This window comes from Chinchilla lanigera, unplaced genomic scaffold (genome assembly GCF_000276665.1).
Source record: "Chinchilla lanigera isolate Chin_1 unplaced genomic scaffold, ChiLan1.0 scaffold00007, whole genome shotgun sequence".
Taxonomy (NCBI): Eukaryota; Metazoa; Chordata; class Mammalia; order Rodentia; family Chinchillidae; genus Chinchilla; species Chinchilla lanigera.
This window is the reverse complement of record NW_004955408.1, coordinates 4,859,584-4,880,219: the sequence shown is the minus strand read 5'-3', so window position 1 is coordinate 4,880,219 and position 20,636 is coordinate 4,859,584. Positions and strand designations below refer to the sequence as shown.

Below are 20,636 nucleotides of genomic sequence, written 5' to 3'. Positions count from 1 at the left end.
TGGAGCAGAAGAGTGCGGGCTAGGACTTAGAAACATGAGTGTAGTCCTGGCTTCTCTCTCCTGTGATCTTCAGCAAGTTGCAGTAAAACTTAGTCTGTTTTCTCTTAGTCTGTTCTCTGCTGCTGTAACAGCATGCTTGAGACTATAATTTCTAAAGAGCAGAGGTTTGCTTTTTACAGTTCTGGAGACGGTGAAGTCCAATGGTGTGGCACTGCATCTGGCAGAGGCCTTCTGGCTACGTCATGACATGGCAGTGGAGGGTGTCACACAGTGAGAAGTATACTCACAAGACAGAAAAATCACACCAAACTTACCCTTGTATCAGGAGCCCATTCCCATAATAACTAACCCACTCCCATGATAATACTCTGATCCATGACCTAAACACTCCTGAAGACCTTGCCTCTTCATCCTGTTACAGTGGCATTTAAATTTCAGCATATGTTTTTGCAAGGGACATTCACACAAAAGGAAGAACTTCCATCATTTGTAAATTAGGAATTGGGCTTTTTTCCCTTTATTCACCCAACTTCCTGCATTGACTCTTGGGTAGTTGGTCTTATTTTATTTTTCAATGCTTTATTGAAGTATATAAAATATCTAGTAAAGTACACATATCTTAAGTATGGAGCTTATTTAATTATTATGAAGTGAATATTACAACAGTCATAAAATAGAGAAATTTCAAGTACCCCAGTCATTGTCCTTCCAAAGGTTACCATTAAACTATTACCAGAGATTGGTCTTGATTTTTTATTTTTAATACTGGAGACTGAACCCTGAGCCTTTGTCTGAGGTACATCCTTAGCCCTTTTAAAATTTTTTTAAATTTTGGGACAGGTTCTCACTAAGTTACTAAGTTACTGGGGTGGTGTAGAATTTGGAATCCTCCTGCCTCAGAGTCCTGGGATTGCACATGTGTGCCCCCGCACCTGTCTCAACAGTAGAATCTTAAAAATGGTGCTCTGTGGTGTTTGCCTTCACTTGGTCAGCATTATGTCTGTAAGACCTATCCAAATCCTTGCGTGTTGCAGCATTTGCTCTTTTGTGCTGCTGTCAGATTCCTGTTGTACGGATCTGCTGTGGCTCATCCAGCTGAGCCGTTCCCTGTGCCCAGCTGGTTTTGCAGCACGCTGTAATCAGCATTCTTGTACACACATTTTGGTGCTCACGTGAATGTACCCCTGATGGACATTTACCAAGGAGTGGAATTGTTGGGTCAGGAAAACAGAAAGCACAGTAGTTATTTTAACACAATTTCATATTGGGAATTGGTTAAAGAGCTATTGAAGGATTAATAAGGCAAAAAAAGGGCACACGGATATAATTGAGCACAGTCCATGCAGGACGGCTCTTGTCTCCTGGGGAGGAGGCTCACAAGGAAGGGCTGACACCCTGAGAGTAGGGAAATTCTAATGCTCTGTTTTTTGTAAATATTTGCTATTCTCGAGTTTTTTTTTTTTTTTTTTTAAATGGAATCTATTCTGTGTTATACAGGGGTGACTGAAATATATGGTGTATGTTTAAATTTTTAAAAATGTATTAAAGTAAAAGGGCCATTGCCAACAATCTTCCTCAAAATATTCCCCCTCGCTTCAATCACACATCCCATGTTCTTGCCACTGCCTGAACCAGTTTTGGAAGTCCTCTTGTGCGTGTGTCTTTACAACATGTGCTTAAAAAAAGTACAGAGGATGCTGCTCCTGAGTGGGATCCAGTGGAGAAGCAAGCTTGTAAAAGCAGTGTCTTCTCATGCACCTTGTTCACTGGATCCGGCACATTGCACCTTGTAGCTCTTCCTCATAGTCAAATGATCGTGAAAGTTGAACATTTTGAAAGATTCAGGATGTCAACATTGAGGCAGCCATGACAGTGCAGCTGAAGACACTCACCAAAGAGGACTTCCAGAACTGCTTCAGAAAGTGCCAAGAACCGTGGGATAAATGTGTTGAAGTGGGGTGGGCATATTCTGAGGGGGGCTAATGGCAGGGTGTCTCTTACTGTAATAATTTTTTAAAACTTAAAATTTCCATAATTTTCTATCACACCTCATATGGTAGTATTCCATTATAATTTTAGGCCTATTCATATATTTTGTTGATTTTTTGGTCATTTGTATTTTTCTTATTGATTTGCAGAATTATTTTACATATTCTGAAAGAGTCTTTGTCAGACAGATGGATTACAAATACACTCTCTTAGCGACTTAGCTGTTCACTGCTTAATTCTTTTAATGAATAAATGTCTCAATTTTGATAAAGTCTAGGTTATCATTCTTTAATATCCTATTTAAGAAATTTGCATCCCCTCAGAGGTCGTGGGTTGGCCATGGAGGTGTGCTCTGATGATACCTTCCAGAGACTTCACTTTTGTACCTCTCATCTTTAGATATACCGTCCCACCAGAACTGATTTTTGTATGTATTGTAAGGTAAGAAATTGAGTTTTATTCTTTCAGGGTAGATGTCCAATTGATCTAGCACCAAGTGTTGGAAAGATGTTTTTTTCCCATTGTATTGCGGTAACATCAGAAACTGATGATGTGTGGTTTGTTGCTGCTCTGTAAATTTTTTCTTTTATTTTTTCCTGATCGGCCTACTTAGGGATTTATCAAGTTATTAATCTTCCCAAAGAACAAACTTGTATTATTTATTTCTTCTCCTTTTATATTTCTTTCATTCTACCTTTTATGAGCTTCAGTTGTTACTTTTTTTTTAGCTTTTAAAGATAGATGCTTAAATCATCAATTTTCAGCCTTTTTTTCTGACATATTTTAGGCTATCATTTCCCTCCATCACTGCTTAAACTACACCCCACAGCTTTTTAAATGTTATCATTCTATTGTTGCTCTGCTCAAAGTGTCTCGCTTTCTTTGTGATTTTTCTCCAGGGAAATTATGTGATATGCTTCCGAATTCATGGGTCAAATATTTGGAGATTTTTCTCAACGTTTTTCTGGTATTGATTTCTACTTTCATATTGTCAAAAAACTGCACATCTCCTTTGTATGGTTTTGATACTGTGAAACTTGCTTGTGGCTCAGCACAGGGTCAGTTTTTATAAACACCCAATGGATACTTCAGATGAATGTGCAGTACACAGTTACGCAGCTGCTGGGTAGTGTTCAGTGTGTATCAAGGAAGTTATTTGTTCACCATGGTGTTCAACTCCTCTATATTCTTGCTGATTTTTTCTCTACTTGTTCTATCAACTAATGACAGATTTCTTAAATTCTCCAACCATTGTTTTGGGTTTTAAAGTTTCTTTTCTTAGTTCTTTCAGTTTTGACCTTATCTATGTTTAGGCTATGCCATCAGGTGTGTGCAGGTTTAGAACTGCTATACATTCCTGTTAAAACGACCCTTTGATCATGACCAGCCACCCCTAATACTGATCCTTATGGGTCTACTGTACACTAAATGTGTCTTAGTTGGAGTTAATATGGCTTATTTATCTATCTTTTTAAATTCAGTCTTTTTGTATTCCTTATATTTATCATGTCATTCTTTTAAGTAGCATACAGTTGATTTTGTTTTATCTATTATATGAATCTTTGTATTTTAATTGGATTACTTGGCCCATTTATATTTGAATCTAACAATTTATTCTTTCTCTTCTTTATACTGATCCCTGCCCCCAGGTCCTTTCTTGTCTTGGATTAGACATGTTTCAATGTTCTTCCAGTCCTTTGGCCTCGCAGAACTACTTTTACCATTTTACCTCCAGCATAGGACATTACAACATTTCAAGCCCATATGACCTTCTGACATTTTGCAATCATACTGTCATATAATTTAGTTACATAATTCTTGGTCTTTTTTTTTGTCTTTTTTGAGATAGGGTCTCGCTATGCAGTTCAGGCTGGCCTTGAGCTCACTTTGTAGCCCAAGCTGGTCTTGAGCTTGCAGCAATCCTCCTGCCTCAGCCTCCCAAGTGCTGGGGTTACAGGCATGCGCCACCAAGCCCAGCTAATTCTCTGACCTCATAGAGAATTCCTGTTGTGTTGGGCAGCCAAAATGTATTTGTGTTATCATCTTTAAAAAAAAAAAAAACTTGTTCTCGTGCTCCTTACTCCCTTTTGCATGACGATGCATTCATCTCAGTAATTTTAATTTTACCTGAAGACTTCCCACTGGTGTTGCTTTATGTGTTGCTCTATCTGCAATGTATTCACTCAGTTTTTATTTATCTAAATATATCTTTGTTATTCCTAGTTGTATTCTCACTGGATATAAAATTAGGAATTTTTTGGAACCTTAAAGACATAAGCCATTGTCTTCTGACTCTCCTAAAAGTCAGCTATCATTCTTCTTGTCGCTCCTTTGTAAATAATGTTCATTCCCTCTACCTCTCACTCTGTGGCTATTTTTAAGAATTTTCTGTTCCTTGAGTCTTCATTTATTTTGCTGTGAGGACCTAGAGATGATTTTGTTTGTATTGATCTTGCTTGGGGTTTGTAGACGTTCTCAGATTTCTGGTTTGATGTCTTTCATGACTTTTAGAAAATTCATAACCAGTATGTCTTCAAATATTGATTCTTTCCAATTTATTTTCTCCTTTTACTTTGAAATTTCAATTACATACTTGTGAAAAAACTTTTCACCCCGTCATATGCATTTTATACTCTTTTTTGTGCTTTTCATCCCTTTTTTCCTTTTAGATCTTCAATCTGATTGCTTTCTACCGATCTAGTTTTCTTCTGTGTATTCTTTTTAGTTGTGTTAAATTGGCTATTAAATATCTCTGTTGAATTCTTCTGGTTAACTGACAGTTACAGAACTTCCTTTCTAATAGATTCTAGTTTTATGGTAAAATCTAGCATTTCCTATTTTTCTGAACATATTAGGCATAGTTATTCTAAAGCTTGTGGCAGCTAATTCTAGGATCTGGGTAGCTAGTGAGTCTTTTTGTCTGTTTTCTTGGATTTTAGCTATTTGACGGTATTTCCTGCCATGCTTGGTAATTTCGGGTTGGATGCTGACACTACATGTGAAAAGCCTTAGGGATGATTATTTTGCCTTCACAGGGGAGTTAGACATATAGAATACTGGCAGATGGTCTTGATCTTCTTAGGAGTAGAAATTATTTGAGAGCAAGCAACCTTAACAAAGCCTGTTGCAATGACCAGGGCCTTTCTTTTTTGTCTTAGCGTCATGATACTTTAACAATCTTTGCTTAGATTTTCTTATTCAGGGCTTATTTGAAGCTATTTCTTTGCTTGTTTGGGGCTACTTTGACATTACTTTTTTACTTGGATGTTGGACTCTTGCTATGTATACATCTCTGGCATAATCATATTATGCTGTGTCGAGAATTCTGAGTTCATTTCTTTCTAGTTCCATTTTCCAGGATATGGGTATATTGATGGATTGATATTATTATATTAATTTGGCCCTTGATGCTAAGGACCAAACCCAGAGCATCGTGCATGCTAGCCATGTATTCTACTAGCCCTTGTATTATTTTTACCATCAGTTTCCAGGAACCTTGATAGCCCAGAACGCTAATTTTTTTTAGAGACGTCAAAGGAACTTCCCTAAGTGTTAGAATACCACTCTCTGCTTGGCTTCTACTTAAAACAACAGGTGCTCCAAGGATTCCTGAACATTGACCCTTTGAGTTCTGGCTGCCTTAGTTACAGTCAAATGCTCTTTAAAACTTAGTTTTAAAATTCATCTTTTGTAGATTTTCTTAGCATTAAGATTAGTCCAACACAAGTTACTCTTTTGTTACCTAAAGTAGAACTCTATCTTATTTAACTTTCCTAGTCTCACTATGAATTCAGTATTGTTGCTTTGCTTTTGAAGGTGGAATACTGTTAGCTGCTGGGATTAGATTTTGAAATATAAATCTCAGCTGGCCACTGACCAAAATGTAAGATGTTGGACAAATTTGATGCTTCTCTCATTTTAGTTAATATTGAAAAGTGAAGTGGAAAAAATCTTGAAGGATCAGATAATCTTGTTTTTATTTAAACTCTTTTGGAATATAGTAAAAGAAAAACTTCTAAATGTATTCTATAAAGCTGGTATCATTTGAAATTCCTGGACCTGAAAAAAAATGATACATCCATCTCATGTGTGAGTATAAATATAAAAATTCCAGCCAATCAATATGATCATATTTAGAATCATAGCAAAAAGAATCCTGCAGAACATTTTAAAAAGTATGCCATGACCTAGAAAAGCTTATTTGAGAAATACACAGATAGTGAAATATTGTGAAATCTACTATACAAATCATCATGTTAACAGCACTAAGGAGAAAAAAATCATATGATCAGCTCCATAAATGCAGAAAAGTACTTGGTAAAATTCAACACATATGTATTTTATTTTATTTGTCATTCAACAAATATGTATTGAGCATCTGCTCTATTAAGTACTGAGGATGCAAGGGAAAAAGATACAGGCTCCATTTCAGCTGTCTCTCCAGGGGAGGGAAGCAGTCAATACATAAATGAGTAAGAGAACAAGCTGTTTTTAGCTAGAAGACACACTTACTTCAAAAACAGTACAATGTATATTGATTTCATTAATATAATAAACATATATCAGGCCAAAAGACTTCATTTTATTAAATAGAGAAATGCTATGGGTTTTCTTTTTAAAGCCAGAAACAAGATAAAGATGTCCACTATGTCTGCAACATTTAACATTGGTTTGAAGAATTAGTTAAAGCAAGAAGACAAAAGAAAACACAAAAGTACAGACACTGGAAAGAGAGAGATTACTGCTACTTATAGGTTTTATAGTATACAAATAGGACTCCCCAAAGAATCAATGGAGGGGCCGGGGGTATAGCTTAGTTGCATAGCGCCTGTCTGGCAAGCACGAGGCTGTAAGTTCAGTTCTTGGTACCAAAAAAAAAAATCCCAAAACAAACAAATGAACAACAACGACAACAAAAGAATCAATGGAAAAACTATAACAATAAAAAATGTAAATCTGGGTGTAGTGGCGCACACCTGTAATCCCAGCACTCAGGAGGCTGAGGCAGGAGGATCATTGCAAGTTCGAGTCCAGCCTGGGCTACAAAGTGAGCTTAAGGCCAGCCTGAGCTGCATATTGGAGACCCTGTCTCAGAAAGATGAAAAACAAACAAACAAAAAAATAAGAAATGTAATCAAATGGTTGGTTATAATATCAATATAAAACATTAATTGCCATCATATGTACAAATAAAAACCAGCTAGCAGAGGTAATGAAAAAGAATATACTTATGATAACAAAAAAAGGCATATTCAGAATATATACAAGGAAAGTGATGGAAGACTCTTGAAAGAAGCAAAAGTAGAATTGAGGAAATTATTAGAAATGTCATTTTATTAGCGAACATGATACGACATTACATAGATGTCAGCTTTTCCTAAGTTAGTATACAGATTTTGTGTTGCCACAATAAAAATCTGGTGAATTTTTTTCCTGGAGCTATAAAAGCTTAGTATGACTGTCTCTTGACCCACAGATTCTACATGGAGTTGTTTCTAGGAATGGAGGTTCCAGGCCCTGCCTCACAGTGTGGAGAGCAGTTTGGCGAAAGCCGAGTTTGCTTTGTACCTGATGCCTTTCGTGGCTTCCGTATCTCCGTGCCTTCTCCCTCTGCCCCCATCTCTGGCCTGAAGGGGCCTCCCGCAGGCCCAGCATTCTGGAGCCTCATTTGTTGACTATGCCGTGGGGTAGGGCTCAGCCTGTAACATTTCCATTGTCCCCACTAGGGCTTCTGCTCATTAGACAAGTGGCTGCCGAGGAATGGAGCCCGCTGGACATACCTTCCAGGTCCGCCTCAGGTTCCTATCTAGTACTGCCACCCCCCGGGCGACAGGAGGGTGCTACAAAGAGTGCTAACCCGAGAAAGACACTGTCACTGCTTTATTTTTTAATTTTTTTTATTTTAAAGAGAAAAGACCAAAAACAAAATAACAAAGACAAAAAGAAAAACAAAACAACACAAAAACAATAAAAATGCTACAGAATTTCAAAACAAGATGATAGGAAATTAACAATGGTTGTTCTTTTGCATATTGTTATCTTCAAAGTAGTTGCTCAGATTACCACATATAGGCATGCAAGATTGATAAAACAATTAAACACTGACTGTTCCTTTCAATAAACCAATAGAAATTAGTAGTATAATTACCTTAGCTTTGTTATTATAGCTATAGTGTATGTGTGTGTGTATATATATATATTTCTTTCTCTTTCTTTCTTTCTTTCTTTCTTTCTTTCTTTCTTTCTTTCTTTCTTTCTTTCTTTCTTTCCTCCTTTCCTTCATCCCAGTTGTTCTTTTTGAGCAGTTTCTTTCCCTTTCACAATATCTATTGTACCTTTCAGATTTTATGTCACTTGCTTTAAAAGCTCTAGTGCTGAATGATTTTTGTTGTGGTAGCGAGGCACTGCTTTAGCATGGATTTTCAGCTTTTTCTCACCCTTAAACTTTGTATCCTAAACTGGTCACTTATGATGAATTGTAGATACTTTTTATTAGTTAGGAAACAATATATGTTTCCAGGATTTTCTCCCATTACTTCTCACTGGAGCTTTTCCTTCTTCCCGAGCTGCCCTGCGCTGTCTTACCGCACTCCCTGCTTTTCTGCTGTTCTCTCTTCTGGTGCCCCTCCTCCCCTGTTCCTGTCAGAAAACCTGCCCATTTTCAGTGCTGCACTGAAAAGGTCTTTTGAACACTTTTCCTTACATTCCCAGCTGAAGTACTGGTATTTATCTTGGTGAATCACCCTTGATTTCTCAGTGATTTGTATTTCTTCTGTAGCTCTCTGTTCCACTAGGAACATTAATGCAGAGGCTCTGTTTTACCTGAGCAGTTTCTGACACAGTTTGTTTATTGTACTGCACATAGCTGCCATCAAAAACATGAAACAGAATTAGGAAAATCTGAGAGCTTCGTTTTGTACAGTGGCATGGTTTCCTTTGGAAACTGTTAGTTGGCTATAATTAGTCACTAGATGATGGTGGCAATGAGCCACGCAGAAACAATTAGTGATCTCTGCAGTGGCACCAAAAAGGAGTACGTGCTGCTGGTCAGATACTCCTCGTACTCTCTGCCAGATCCAGTGAGAGCACCTGCACACAAGGCAGAGGAGCGTACATCGACCTGGAGCAGTGTCTTGTGGAATACCTGGGCCAGGCTAATACCACTTTAGGAAGATCCTGCAAGTAACCCGTGCCTGTTCAAACTACATGATTAACAACATTTTCTTTGCCCAAGCCCTCAGAACAACAAGTTGTTTACATTTGTAGATGTGTGTGTCTATGAGCTGAGCAGAACCAGTTTTGCGAAGTTTCATGTTCTCACTAGTTTGTCCACCTTTTTGTGAATGTGTAACTAACAAGAGGTGAGGTGTTTGCAAGTATCTGTACACATGAATTATTCTTCAAAAAACACAAGTCTTTCTTTTCTTTCAGGAACCCAGAAGCTTTGAAGTCACAAGAAGAGAAGGTAGGGAGAATGCACTCATATCCGCTTCATTCTCAGTGCTGACGTTTTGGAAGTAGTATGTTGAAACTAAGGTGGACTTGGGCTGCTGACAGCTATTCTTTGGAAATTCTTCATGCCTTTCTGGGGGATGAGTGCTTGGCATTTGGCTCTAGAGACTCAAGAATTTCAGGGCTGGTTTTCTTGTGAGAGCTATGGCTTCTACCTTCAAGCATCAGAGCCAAGCTGTGGGGAGCTGACTCATTCGTGACCACCCTCATGGTCTCTGAACAGGGGCCTCATTTTTTAAAAAATTTAAGTTAGAAGTAATTCTTTGGCTTCATCCAGCAAGAACAACATCAATGACAAAAATTGTTTACAGTTCGAGGTATTTCAATATCTGGAAAGAGATGCCGGTGTGAAAAATATTTCTGATTAGATTTTTACAGCTTCAGCTACGCTGAAATAGAAATAACCAATTAATTTCCCTTTGAAAACAATTCCATGATGTTCCCTCTCCTCTGCCAGCATTCCTCTAGCACATTTGCTTTCTGGTCTCTGAGGTAAGCATATATGGATGATAATTTCAGAAGTCTTTTAGTGGAAATTGAAATTTTCCTTATTCACTTTTACATAATACCAGTCTATAACAAGGGTATCTTTTGTGTGATCTGTCGAATCATTGAAAATGATCTCCTTGTTGCAGGGATGGGAGGAAATTCAGAAATCAAAGTAAATTTTGGATCCAGAGTATGGTCTTGGTTTTTAGCCTTAATCTCTTCCTTCTCTTTGAACTGATTCATTTTGGTATTGATTCCAGTAAAGAGGGATATGAGAAAAATAAAAAGTAAATTCCATATTGGCTCCCAAATCTAACATAGTCTTGGGCCCAGTTAGTTCCTGTTATGCAATACAATGAAAGACCTAAGATGGCCATGTTGTCCACATGTGTTTCTAAGAGTCTGAGAACATAACCTTGAAGTGCTGCACTATCTGAATCAGGTGCCACCGGCTGTGCTGTCCACGGTGCTGAAATCTAACATTGAAAGGATCTGAGTAAATTTAACCCCAGCTTGCACTTCCTAGCTTCTATCCCTGTTTGCCATTGTCTTTGGTTTTGGACCTAATGTCCTCTGAACGGTACCATTATGGAGAACTGCACTGTTTGTATATTTGTACCAAATGAAACCAAATAAAGGCAGAGGGGTGCAGGTAAGGAATTTTAAAAATTGAAAGTTGTGTTCATAATTGGCACAGTGACCTTGTAAGCTGGAGAGAAATCGCCATAATGGGAAGAGAAGTTGCTATGAACTTTGGTTTTCAATATTATTCATGTCAATATTTCTGAGTGTGGATGTTTGGAATCAATTTCCATTAAAGAATCATGTATAAATTTAACCTTTTTTGGAATCTTACTGTTCATGTGCTGGAAATGTCTCTAATAAGGCTGAGTTGATGGGAAAATCATGTATATTTCCACCCAAAGGCATAAAATGTTCTTCTTGAGCTTATGGTGTCAAATCCCCAGAGAAACAGAGTGTCCAGAGGGTGGGCAGGGGCACGGTCAGGTTGTGCTGTCCTTATCCACAATTTCCCCTCTCTGGATGCATCAGCTCTCACAACTAGTTGTACTAACAAATTTGTCCCAACATCACATAAACTTTTCCCTTCTGATTGTGAACTGATGTTTTTCTTTCCTGTTTCTATCAAAGTTGAGTGTTCAAGGGTTCCTGAAATAGCTCAGTGTTTTGATGTCAGTGCTTATAACTAGGCAGGCAGGCAGGAAGGGAGAGAGGGAAGAAGGGAAGCAGAGAGAGGGAGGAACCTTATTGGTTCCAAGTATTTTTGGGTCTGAGAATTTACTGACAGGGATTGTGAGGTTGCTAATCTCTGAACAGTGTATGAGTATAAATATGACAGAGGCACTTAATATTTCAGTAAATAATTATTCCATCAGACAGAACTAGAAACACAGACTTCAGGTTGAGTCCTTGTTATCACTTGACCTGGAACTGAAAGAGGGCCCAAAGAAGTATGGAAGCCTTTAGATCTAGGGAGGCATCCTCCTGACCACAGAACCCAAGAGGGTTTCCCATTCGGGCTTGTTTTGTTTTGATACTGCACCTGACTCAGAGGTGTCAGCTCTGTCTAGGGTTTAGTGTCATAAACTGATGACTCATTGTGATTTCCCAGTATAGGACTTTTGTAAACCCTGGACTTAGTCTGTAGGTGAGAAGTGGGAGGCGCTAATATTGGCCTTAGAAGTGGAGTCCAGGCTAATCACAGTGGGTGATGGGGGGACTTGGGTGAATAAATGAGTGTGTGTGTACCTGACTGCCCCGTCCTTCCTCCCAGCCTTAAGCCTGTGGTGTCCTGCTTCCAAGACTGTGGCCTAGCTTTCTTTGTTCTGACTCTACTCACACTGCTCCTGCCACTTTCATGCTTTATCCTTCATCTCAAGTTTATTTCTCCTTCATTCTTTCAGACTCTTTTTCTGCAAGTATTTAGCTCACCCTGCTAGTCTGAGAGGTAGGTGCTCCTCCCTGGTTATTCACTTCCTGAAAACAGGACCCCCACCCATCCATTCATCCCGTGTGCCTCTCGGCACAGCCCTGGCCCAGGGCCAGTTGTTCAACTACTGTTTCTTGAATTTAGCGCAAGTTACCCATTTCCTTTATGTGTAGGAAAGTAGAAATCCCCTGAGTTTGGATTTCCGGTTTCTAGAACTTTGAGGAAACAAGTTTTCTGCTATTTTAAGCCAAGTAGTTGGGCAGCCCCAGGACACTAATACCCTTGGAAAGTGTTGGACTCAATAAACTTGAGCTAGTTTTTGTTGTTGTTGATGATGTTTCTACTGCAGAACTACTCAGGGTTTTTCATATGTTAAATATGACTCTCAACAGAGTGTGGAATATGCAGCATTTCCCAAACTTAGTTTCCCGTGGGTTTAAACTAAATCAACTTTGTTGGTTTTGATGCTGAGGCTGGCTTTCCGTGGAGTGCCCTTTGCAAACCCTGCTGTCCGGGGCCCAGAAGGGCACCAGGAGCTGTCCTTTGGAGGCTGTCTGCGTACGATGTGAGGTGGTAAGAGGGATAACGACTTCCTGGTGTCCTGAAGTTTTCAGAGTCCTTTGGTCCTGTGTTGCCTTTGACATTCAGTAACCCATGACACCAGCAGAACAGATAACACCTTTTACATGAGACTGCTTTCTCCCTTTCCATGTTAATTTTGAGTAGAGACAAGGACTCCCTGAACTAGTACCTGGGCCACTCTCTAATGGGGGGCCATTGTTTAAATGAGCTGCTCGTTGTTTATCCCATCCCATCGCTTCTGTAAAGAGAAGTTCCTGGGCTCTTTGGATCCAAATTAGCTATGTGGTAAAGACTGCCTCAGAGAACGCTGAGGGAGACACAGTGGTAGAGACCAGAGGCCAGGGCAGGACTACAAGACGTCCAGGGTCTCTCCTGGCAAGAGTACGTGCCCTTGGAGAGGGAGATGGAGCCATTGCTCCTTCAAGAGAGTCATGTATTAAACTCAGTCCCTGGCCCTGGACCTGCCTGTGCTTGCTGCATGGGGCAGGAGCTAGGGCTGCATCTTAGTCGTGTTCCTGCACAAGTGTTGTATCCCTCCCTCCAGACACCCAAAATTTAATTCCAACCTTTTCTGAAGGTTGAGCAAGTGGTGCCAACCTCCCCTGTCCAAGACACTCTCGCATCCACTCTGAGGACCAGTGTTGACTGTGACTGCCAGAATCCATCCACTCACACCAGTACTTTCCCCTGACTGATCCCATCACACTGAATTACAGCCATGAGAGAACACTTGAATGAGCTGAGTGAGTGGCTGGGATAATTCAGCCCTTGTCAACGCCTGGTAGGAGCAGGGAGTGATCTGTAAGTATTCCAGATGTCTGAGAGTGCACTGTGATTAGGGGCTGCGAGTTCGGGGATGGGCACCGTGTCACACTGTATTACTCCCCGTCCCACTGACGGCTCACTCATTCTGTTCCGTCCTGGTCTGGCTTCCAGCAAGGCTGTGAGGGAGCCTGGGAGAGGAGCTGTGCTGCTGTCTCCAGGGAAAAGGAAAGAAGGGAGTGGCAGTCACACACACAGCCTGGAAGACTGGTTGCTTGGCTACTTAGCAATGCAAATCAGCAGAAGAAACACAACCTGCCAGTCCGGATTGGGAAGCTGGAGCCTCCCTTTCTGAAGACCCTTGGGTTAGTTCCTAATTGGCAGCACCTTCTAATAGCCCCTTTATAGTTCTCTGCATCTGGATGAACTTGAGCTATCAAGAATCGCATTCTGCTTACCATTAATTTTGATTTTGTTCAGCAGATGTTTTCTGGATCTTGCAGTTGCCTGCATAATCTATCTCAGTGTAATATGAAGTGGCTGACTCTTGGATGAAAGAGACTAATAAACACCTGGGTTCTTTGGAGGTAACTTCTCTAATGGCGGCAGATGGAGGGAATGTAAAAGGAAGCCATCCCGCGTTGACAGTGCCTGGGGTGGTGGGTCTTTTCAATTCAAGCTGCCATCTGGGGAAAGAGATGAAGTTTTCTTCCCCATCTCACTCGTATCCCACAGTACAGCATTGCTCATTTTTCTAGTCACTGGGCTCAAGGAAGTGGAATGACATCTACCTCTGTACGTGCTGAAGCCCACAGAAATGGGATCTTCCTGAGTAGTGCTGCCTTTTTTCAATTGATGGAAGTCTATACTACACCCAGTTGGTTACAAGTTGAATAGGACGTTGGCAGCACAGCTGGCTGGGGCATTCTGCCTAAGTGCAGTGAGTCAGTAGTAGTTTCCATCATACCCAGTGGGCAGCTGGTAGAGTCTTTGGGTATCCTCCACTTACTGTGTGACTTTGGGTATTACTCACCCTTATCTGAAGACAAGGGGAATGCTAATAGTGCTTACGCTGCTTCCAGCTCTGGATGATAGAAATCCAACTTCAAGAGTGGATGTAGCTTCAATAATAGCTAACACAAGGGCTCTCATGTCCTCCCCCTCCTTCCTTCCTCCTGGCATGTTGGCCTCTTTCAAGTGGCCTTGCAAGATGGCTGCAAGCAGCTACACCTCAGTCATAATTGCTCACAACCCAGGGGGTCTTTCCACCCAGACTGACATCAGAAAAATCTCCAGCATGGACTCAGATTTGCTAGGCTTGTGTCCTGGTTCACATTCTCAACCCATGGAGGTGGGTGGGGTGAGCGTAGATTACTGTACTGTGATTGGCTAGGTGTGATCACATGTTCTCCCCTTGGTGTTTACAAACTTCCCCTCACCCAAACCACAGGGACTGGTTTGGTCCTCAAAGGAGGGATGCTGAGCAGGCATTCAGTCGATGCTCACAGCCTAACGGAGATGTGAGGATGAGCACGCACGAGGAGCCCCTGGCACCACATACGCTGACTGTGCTCAACAACCTGGTGATTTTTATCATCTGTCTCCTTAACCTGCATCTACAGATCTGGCCATAGATATGGCTTGCCTCTGACTTTGGATGTTGTAGCCTGTTTATTTATCCCACAAAGAATTATTCTAAACTTTGCCCATTCCTCTCCCTCTCCTCTGTCAGAGCCTTACTTGAACTTTCTTCTCTACTTGTCACAATGTAATTCAGAGTCCAAAGAACCAAACCACTCTCTTCATGGTGGTACCTTTAGAAATTTAAGCACAAACACATACAAAACCTCCAACCAGATCAGGGCCTTTCTGGACAGACACCAAGACTAGAAATTTTCCTGAAGCATCACAGCGCCACTCACTTGGGGGCCTGGGTCGGGGGCAGTTCTTGCGCTATTACACAAGTATGACTACTAGATGAGCAAGGCTCACATCTTTCCTTTCCAGAGTCCCCTGTCCCTGACATACTTTGGCACTCAAAGTGTTGTACGCCCGGAAAATGCCAAGACTGACCTACTTCATATCACATCTCTGTTCCTCGTTAAAATCATAAGGTTAGAAGCTTCTGAGTTATTTGGTTGTGGACCCCACAGCTCCAGGACACCCCATCCTGTCTGCTGGGTTTGCTCCGCCCATCAGTCCTTTGCAAGGCTCATTCTCCTAGCCACCATCCTCAGAGAATGACTGTTCTCTTTCTAACAACTTGTGGGTCCCTCTTCTGAAACGCACTTGGCAGGTGTTCATTTGACCTTCATGATTGGGACGGGAGAGCTGGGGCAGGGGCAGGCAGTCAGCTCTATGCAATGACCAGTGTGTGTTGAGGTGTCTCCTTCGGGATTCCCATTGCAGTATCTGGAACACGGGTGCTGATCTGGAGTTTGTGGGAAAAGAGTTACATTTGCAGAAAAGTCATGATCCCCCAAGGGTAGAGACCACTGCAGATTCACAAGGACCAAATGATCAGGCCTTCGCAGGACAGTGGGTCTCTGAAGCACACTGATCCCACCCCTCAAAGCCTAGGGGAGGGAGAAGAGGAGGGGGCTCCCATGAGCCCTGCTGAGCTCCAGCCCTACCCACAAGGCTCACCTTTCTTCTCTGAGCTCCCAACAGAAGTAAAGGTTGACATTCGTCACCTTCATTCCCTACCTGGCCCCCGTAACAGGAGTTTCCCTGTTCTTTAGGACCCCTGAAATGGTCTTCTCTGTGTAAACACTAAAGCCCTTTTCAAATGGTGTGAAGCTGTTTGCCCTAGCATATTAATGTGCCATCCGTAAGCCTCTGGGGTTAATTATCTGTGACTTAAAAGCCATTTGTTTCTGTCTCTTTTATCTCATTGCTGCCCAGCACTTTCTTTATTAGAAAACAAGGTTTGGTATCCAGCTGATCATCATGTTGTAATTTTCTTCTTGTCATCAAAATGAGTTCATCTCTTTAAAAATTCTTTAAAATCCCCAACAAACTTGCCTTCTTATTATCTTCAGATCATGTTGTCTCTTAACAAACCTTTAGTCTTTTTGCTTCTGCAGGAGAAGAGCCCAGACTGGAAATAGGCTGGAGCATGAGCTGTCTCATCTAAACTGGCAAGACTGTCAGTGTTCTCTCCTGGTTGGCCGCACTCTCTGGGTGCTCACTGATGTAAGCCATTGGCCCTTTTCCCCTGGATGTAGTGAGGGCTTTACATTGTGTCTTCTAGATTGCACACCCTGCTGGATGAGCCCTGGAAGATCAGGCAGCCGAGGTTGGGAGAGCTTGTGTGTAGTAACTCACGTGCTGGTCCCTCCACACCCCTGTTTTGATTTTACTCTTGACCAAGGCTGCCATTCATTTCCAAGAAATGCTTCAGGGCCTACATAAAGATATGCTTTTGCATGATGGTGGATTTTGCATGAGGGAAGATCATCTTGCCTTGAGATATCCAGGAAGTAAGGACACCCGTGTCATAGAAATGAGCAAGCAGGACAGTCAGTGGCTCAGTGGGATCTGGACAGTGGCACACGGCCTTCTGGCACAAAGTTGCAGCCCACAGTGGGGAGGCATGGGGTGGTGTCTGACTGCAGTGGACATGGTTACATGGTGCATGGAGCTGCTTACCTATGAACCATTGATTTCTGTCTCCTCTGTTCTCTGCAGGCGGCAGCCCGTTAGATCTTTCTGTGCCCCTCAGCTGCTCTCTAACCCCTTCATTGCCTTCAATGCAATATCTGGAAACCTTATTTGATAATTACTATGTAATGGAGAAACTGCTCTCCCATGGAAAGGATTTCTTGCCAGTTTATTGGATGCTAATGGAGTCCTTGCTTGATTGGAGGTTGCTTGATAGGCAGATGTGACAAGGCATGATCCTGGTAGCAAGTCAGTTGAGAAGACGCTTGTGTGTCCTGAAAATAGAAAGCCTACCTGTGTGCCCACACCACACCTATGTGCCAGCCACTTTGCAGGTGGGTCCATAACAGAGTGTGAATTTGCTCGGTAGAACCAACATCCAAGTCTGGGAGAGCGACTGTCTGTTCTGGTAGGGGCAAACTCTCAGGGTCTTTTCTCCAAAGGATTGGTGTATTAGTCAGCTTTTTGTTTCTGGATAAACTGCCTAACTTATACAACTTGGAGAAAAGGTTTATTTGGCTTATAGTTTTAGAGGTTTCAGTACATGGTTATTGGCTCAAAGGCAGAAATATCATGATGCAAGGGTGAGGCAGAGGGAAGCTGCTCGCTCTTGCTTTCTGGCAACCGGAAAACAGAGAGAACAGAGAATAACCTAAGAAAAGGTTCACTTTTCAATGTCATGCCCCAGTGACCTAATGTCTAAAACTAGGCCCTCCCCTCCTGACCACCCATTCAGCTATGAACTCGTCAGTGGGTTAACCTGTTGTTGCAGCTGCTCCCTCAATACATGAGCCTTTGGGGGATACTTCATACTTACGCAGTGTGATAAAAATACAGGGACTCTTTTAATTAAAAGTTATTAGCATAAAAGACATGTCATTAATCTCCCTTAAAATAGTCCCTCTCACATCAAACACACTTACCACATTGTTTCTGCAACTTTCTGAAGCAGTTCCGGAAGTCCCCTTATATGAGCATCTTTGTTGTGCTGTGGTGGCTGCCTTGACGTCCTGAATCAATTTAGAAAAGTTTTCCTTTTTATAGTAATTTTGACTTTACAGAAGAACCAGGAGTCTTACAGTGCCAGAGCTTGTGAATCAAATGAAGGAGGACACATCATAATGTTTGTACAAGCCTTGCCTTGCCTTTGCATGGCACTTGGCAACAGCATCCACTATGTTTTTAATCACACCTCCTAAAAACACCCATGTAAGAGAACTTCCAGAAATGCTTCAGGAAGTGGAATGATGGAATAAGTGTGTTTGAAGTGAGGGGGAATATTTTGAGGGGAATTGATGGTAATAGGTCTTTCATTATAATAAATTATGCACAGTAGACATATTGCCGTGGTGCAATATTTCCCACAAAAATGCTAGGGTTTCCTGGGTTTGGATTTACCCCTCCTGCATCAATTACTGAGGCCAGGGAAATCCATATGCTGCTGGTGCAGTGAGAGTCACCAGCTGCACCCCTGCTTAGCATATCATGAACTGAGAATGGGAAGAAAGAAGACCCCTAAGTGACATTGGGACCATGCCTGGAAAATGGACATGGAAATAGGAAGTTTAAAAAAATGGTCTCTGCATATTACCAGACACTTAAGTATTTTATATCTGGGCATCTACCATAGCCTTTTGGGAAGGATTTTGATTGCTTGCAAATTAAGCTAAGCTTCAGCAAACTTTCTTCGAGCACTTTGCAGGGAGAGTATTATGGTTTAGATCTAAAATTTCCCCTGAAAGTCTCACGTTCAGAGGTGGAGGTTTTGAAAAGTGATTGGTTCATGGGGATGCTATACTCATCAGTAGACTAGTCTGCTGATAAATTCATAGCTGATTGTGCTATTAAGAGGTGGGATCTGGTCAGAAGAAATGGGTCACTGGGAGACATGACCTGGAAGGGCCTGTTCTTGTCTCCAGCTCCTCCCCTCGCTCTCTGCTTCCTGGCCACCATGATCTTAGCCAGGCTCTTCCAACCACACCTTGGGACTAGCTGAATGTGGACTGAGCTTGTTGAAACTGTGAACAAAAATAAACCTCTCCTTTAAGTTGCAGATGTTGGATATTTTATCCTAGTGACAAGCTAGTGACTAATACAGAAAATTGGTAGCCAGGATGGGGTAATTGCTGTTACTGTACCTGACCATGTGGTCCAGAAGTCTTTGGAGCTGGTTTGCAAGAGCAGCTTGGAAAAGTTTGGAGACACAGGCTACAGAGACCCTAGAACGTTGTGAGCAGAGCTTGATGGATGATACTGGTAAGAGATCGTATGACCAGAATGCTGATAAGAATGCAGACAGTAAAGACCAGGCTCAGAATGTTTCAGTTAGGAACAAGGACTCTATTGGCAGTTGGACTAGAGACCATATATGTTATAATCAGAAAATTTGTCTACATTTGCCCATGTCCTGAGATTTTTTCAGAAGACTAAGATTAAGGACAGTGGACTAATTAATTTGGCAGAAAATTTCAAGGCAGTCTAGCATTCAGGCTGTGGCAATAGATACTTTGGACTTATTTGTCCCAGACCTACAGTGAAAACCAGGAGTACAAAGCAGAGCTGAATGATGTGAGGCTTGGCCAGAAGGGAAGTACCTGTAAAGTTGGGGCCAAGGAAAGTCAGGAGACCATGGTTGCAAAAATCATTAAAAATAAGCCACTTACTTTGCATCAAGACAGTAGAAAAGATGGCTTGAAGGCATCTCAGGAATTGTCCAGAACCCACATTTTGAAGGCTCAAGGGTATAAAACTATAAAGCTTTGAGAAGAGTGTCCCTGGGACACCCAGTCAAGAAGGACCTACTAAGGAATTGGTTTTCAGGAATTCATTTCTTTTTTTTTTTTTTTTTTTTTTTTTTTCTTTTTTGGTTTTTCTCCGGTACCAGGAACCGAACTCACTACCTTGCGCTTGCCAGGCAGGCGCTTTTGCCGCTGAGCTAAATCCCCAGCCCCAAGGAATTCATTTCATTATGCTCAGCCATGTAGGCACTCAGGGACCACTGCTGCCATGGTTCAAGAAGGCCTAACTGTTGCTCAAGCTGGCTGAAGACCATGGCATCTTCCACTTAGTGCTGGTTTAATATGAATGTAGAATGTAAGAGTTGTAGGGTCACAGAGGCTTTTATGAAGATTTCAGAGGAAGTTCTGGGAGACCAGGCAATGTATGAAGCTGTGAGAATGAAGCTTAAAGGTGAAATGGAGACTCCCGGGAAGTTGGGAATATGGAGCATCTGCTGAGGAAAGTCACAGGCAGCCAGCTGAACCAGCTGAAGGGAGAGGCCATGTTGACTGCAACTGGGAAGGCATTAGGAGTGGGGTACCCAAGCCCACTGGAATTTAAATCTCTATGCAACCTGCCCCAAGTACTGGACATGGAACCACATGGTTTTATGACTGCCCTGCTGTGTTTCAGTCTTACTTTGGTCCAGTTTCATTCTATCTCCCTATTTCTCCCTTCTGGAATGGGAATGTTTATCCCATGCTCTTGTATGTTGAAAGTGTTTTTTATTGGGACTTGCAGCTATGAGTTTGCCTTGAGTCTCAGAGGAGACTTTGGACTTGGACTTTTCAGCAGTGCTAAAACTATTAAGAGTTTGTTGACTCTTTGATACAGACCAAATATATTTTATATAATGAGTTGGACATTATGCAAAGAGTGAGGCAGGATGGTATAGTTTAGATCTAAATCC

At 41.6% G+C, this 20,636-nt stretch overlaps 1 protein-coding gene across 2 annotated transcripts in view; it reads left to right on the top strand.

Annotated features, from left to right (window-relative positions):
* The window catches only part of Fstl4 (follistatin-like 4), a 376,776-nt gene that overhangs the window by 18,478 nt on the left and 337,662 nt on the right, over nucleotides 1–20,636 (top strand). For both annotated transcript variants that reach the window (XM_013508431.1, XM_005376123.2), the window contains exon 2: nucleotides 9,421–9,454. In XM_013508431.1, the coding sequence (XP_013363885.1) occupies nucleotides 9,421–9,454 (34 nt within the window). The remainder of the gene's footprint in view (nucleotides 1–9,420; nucleotides 9,455–20,636) is intronic.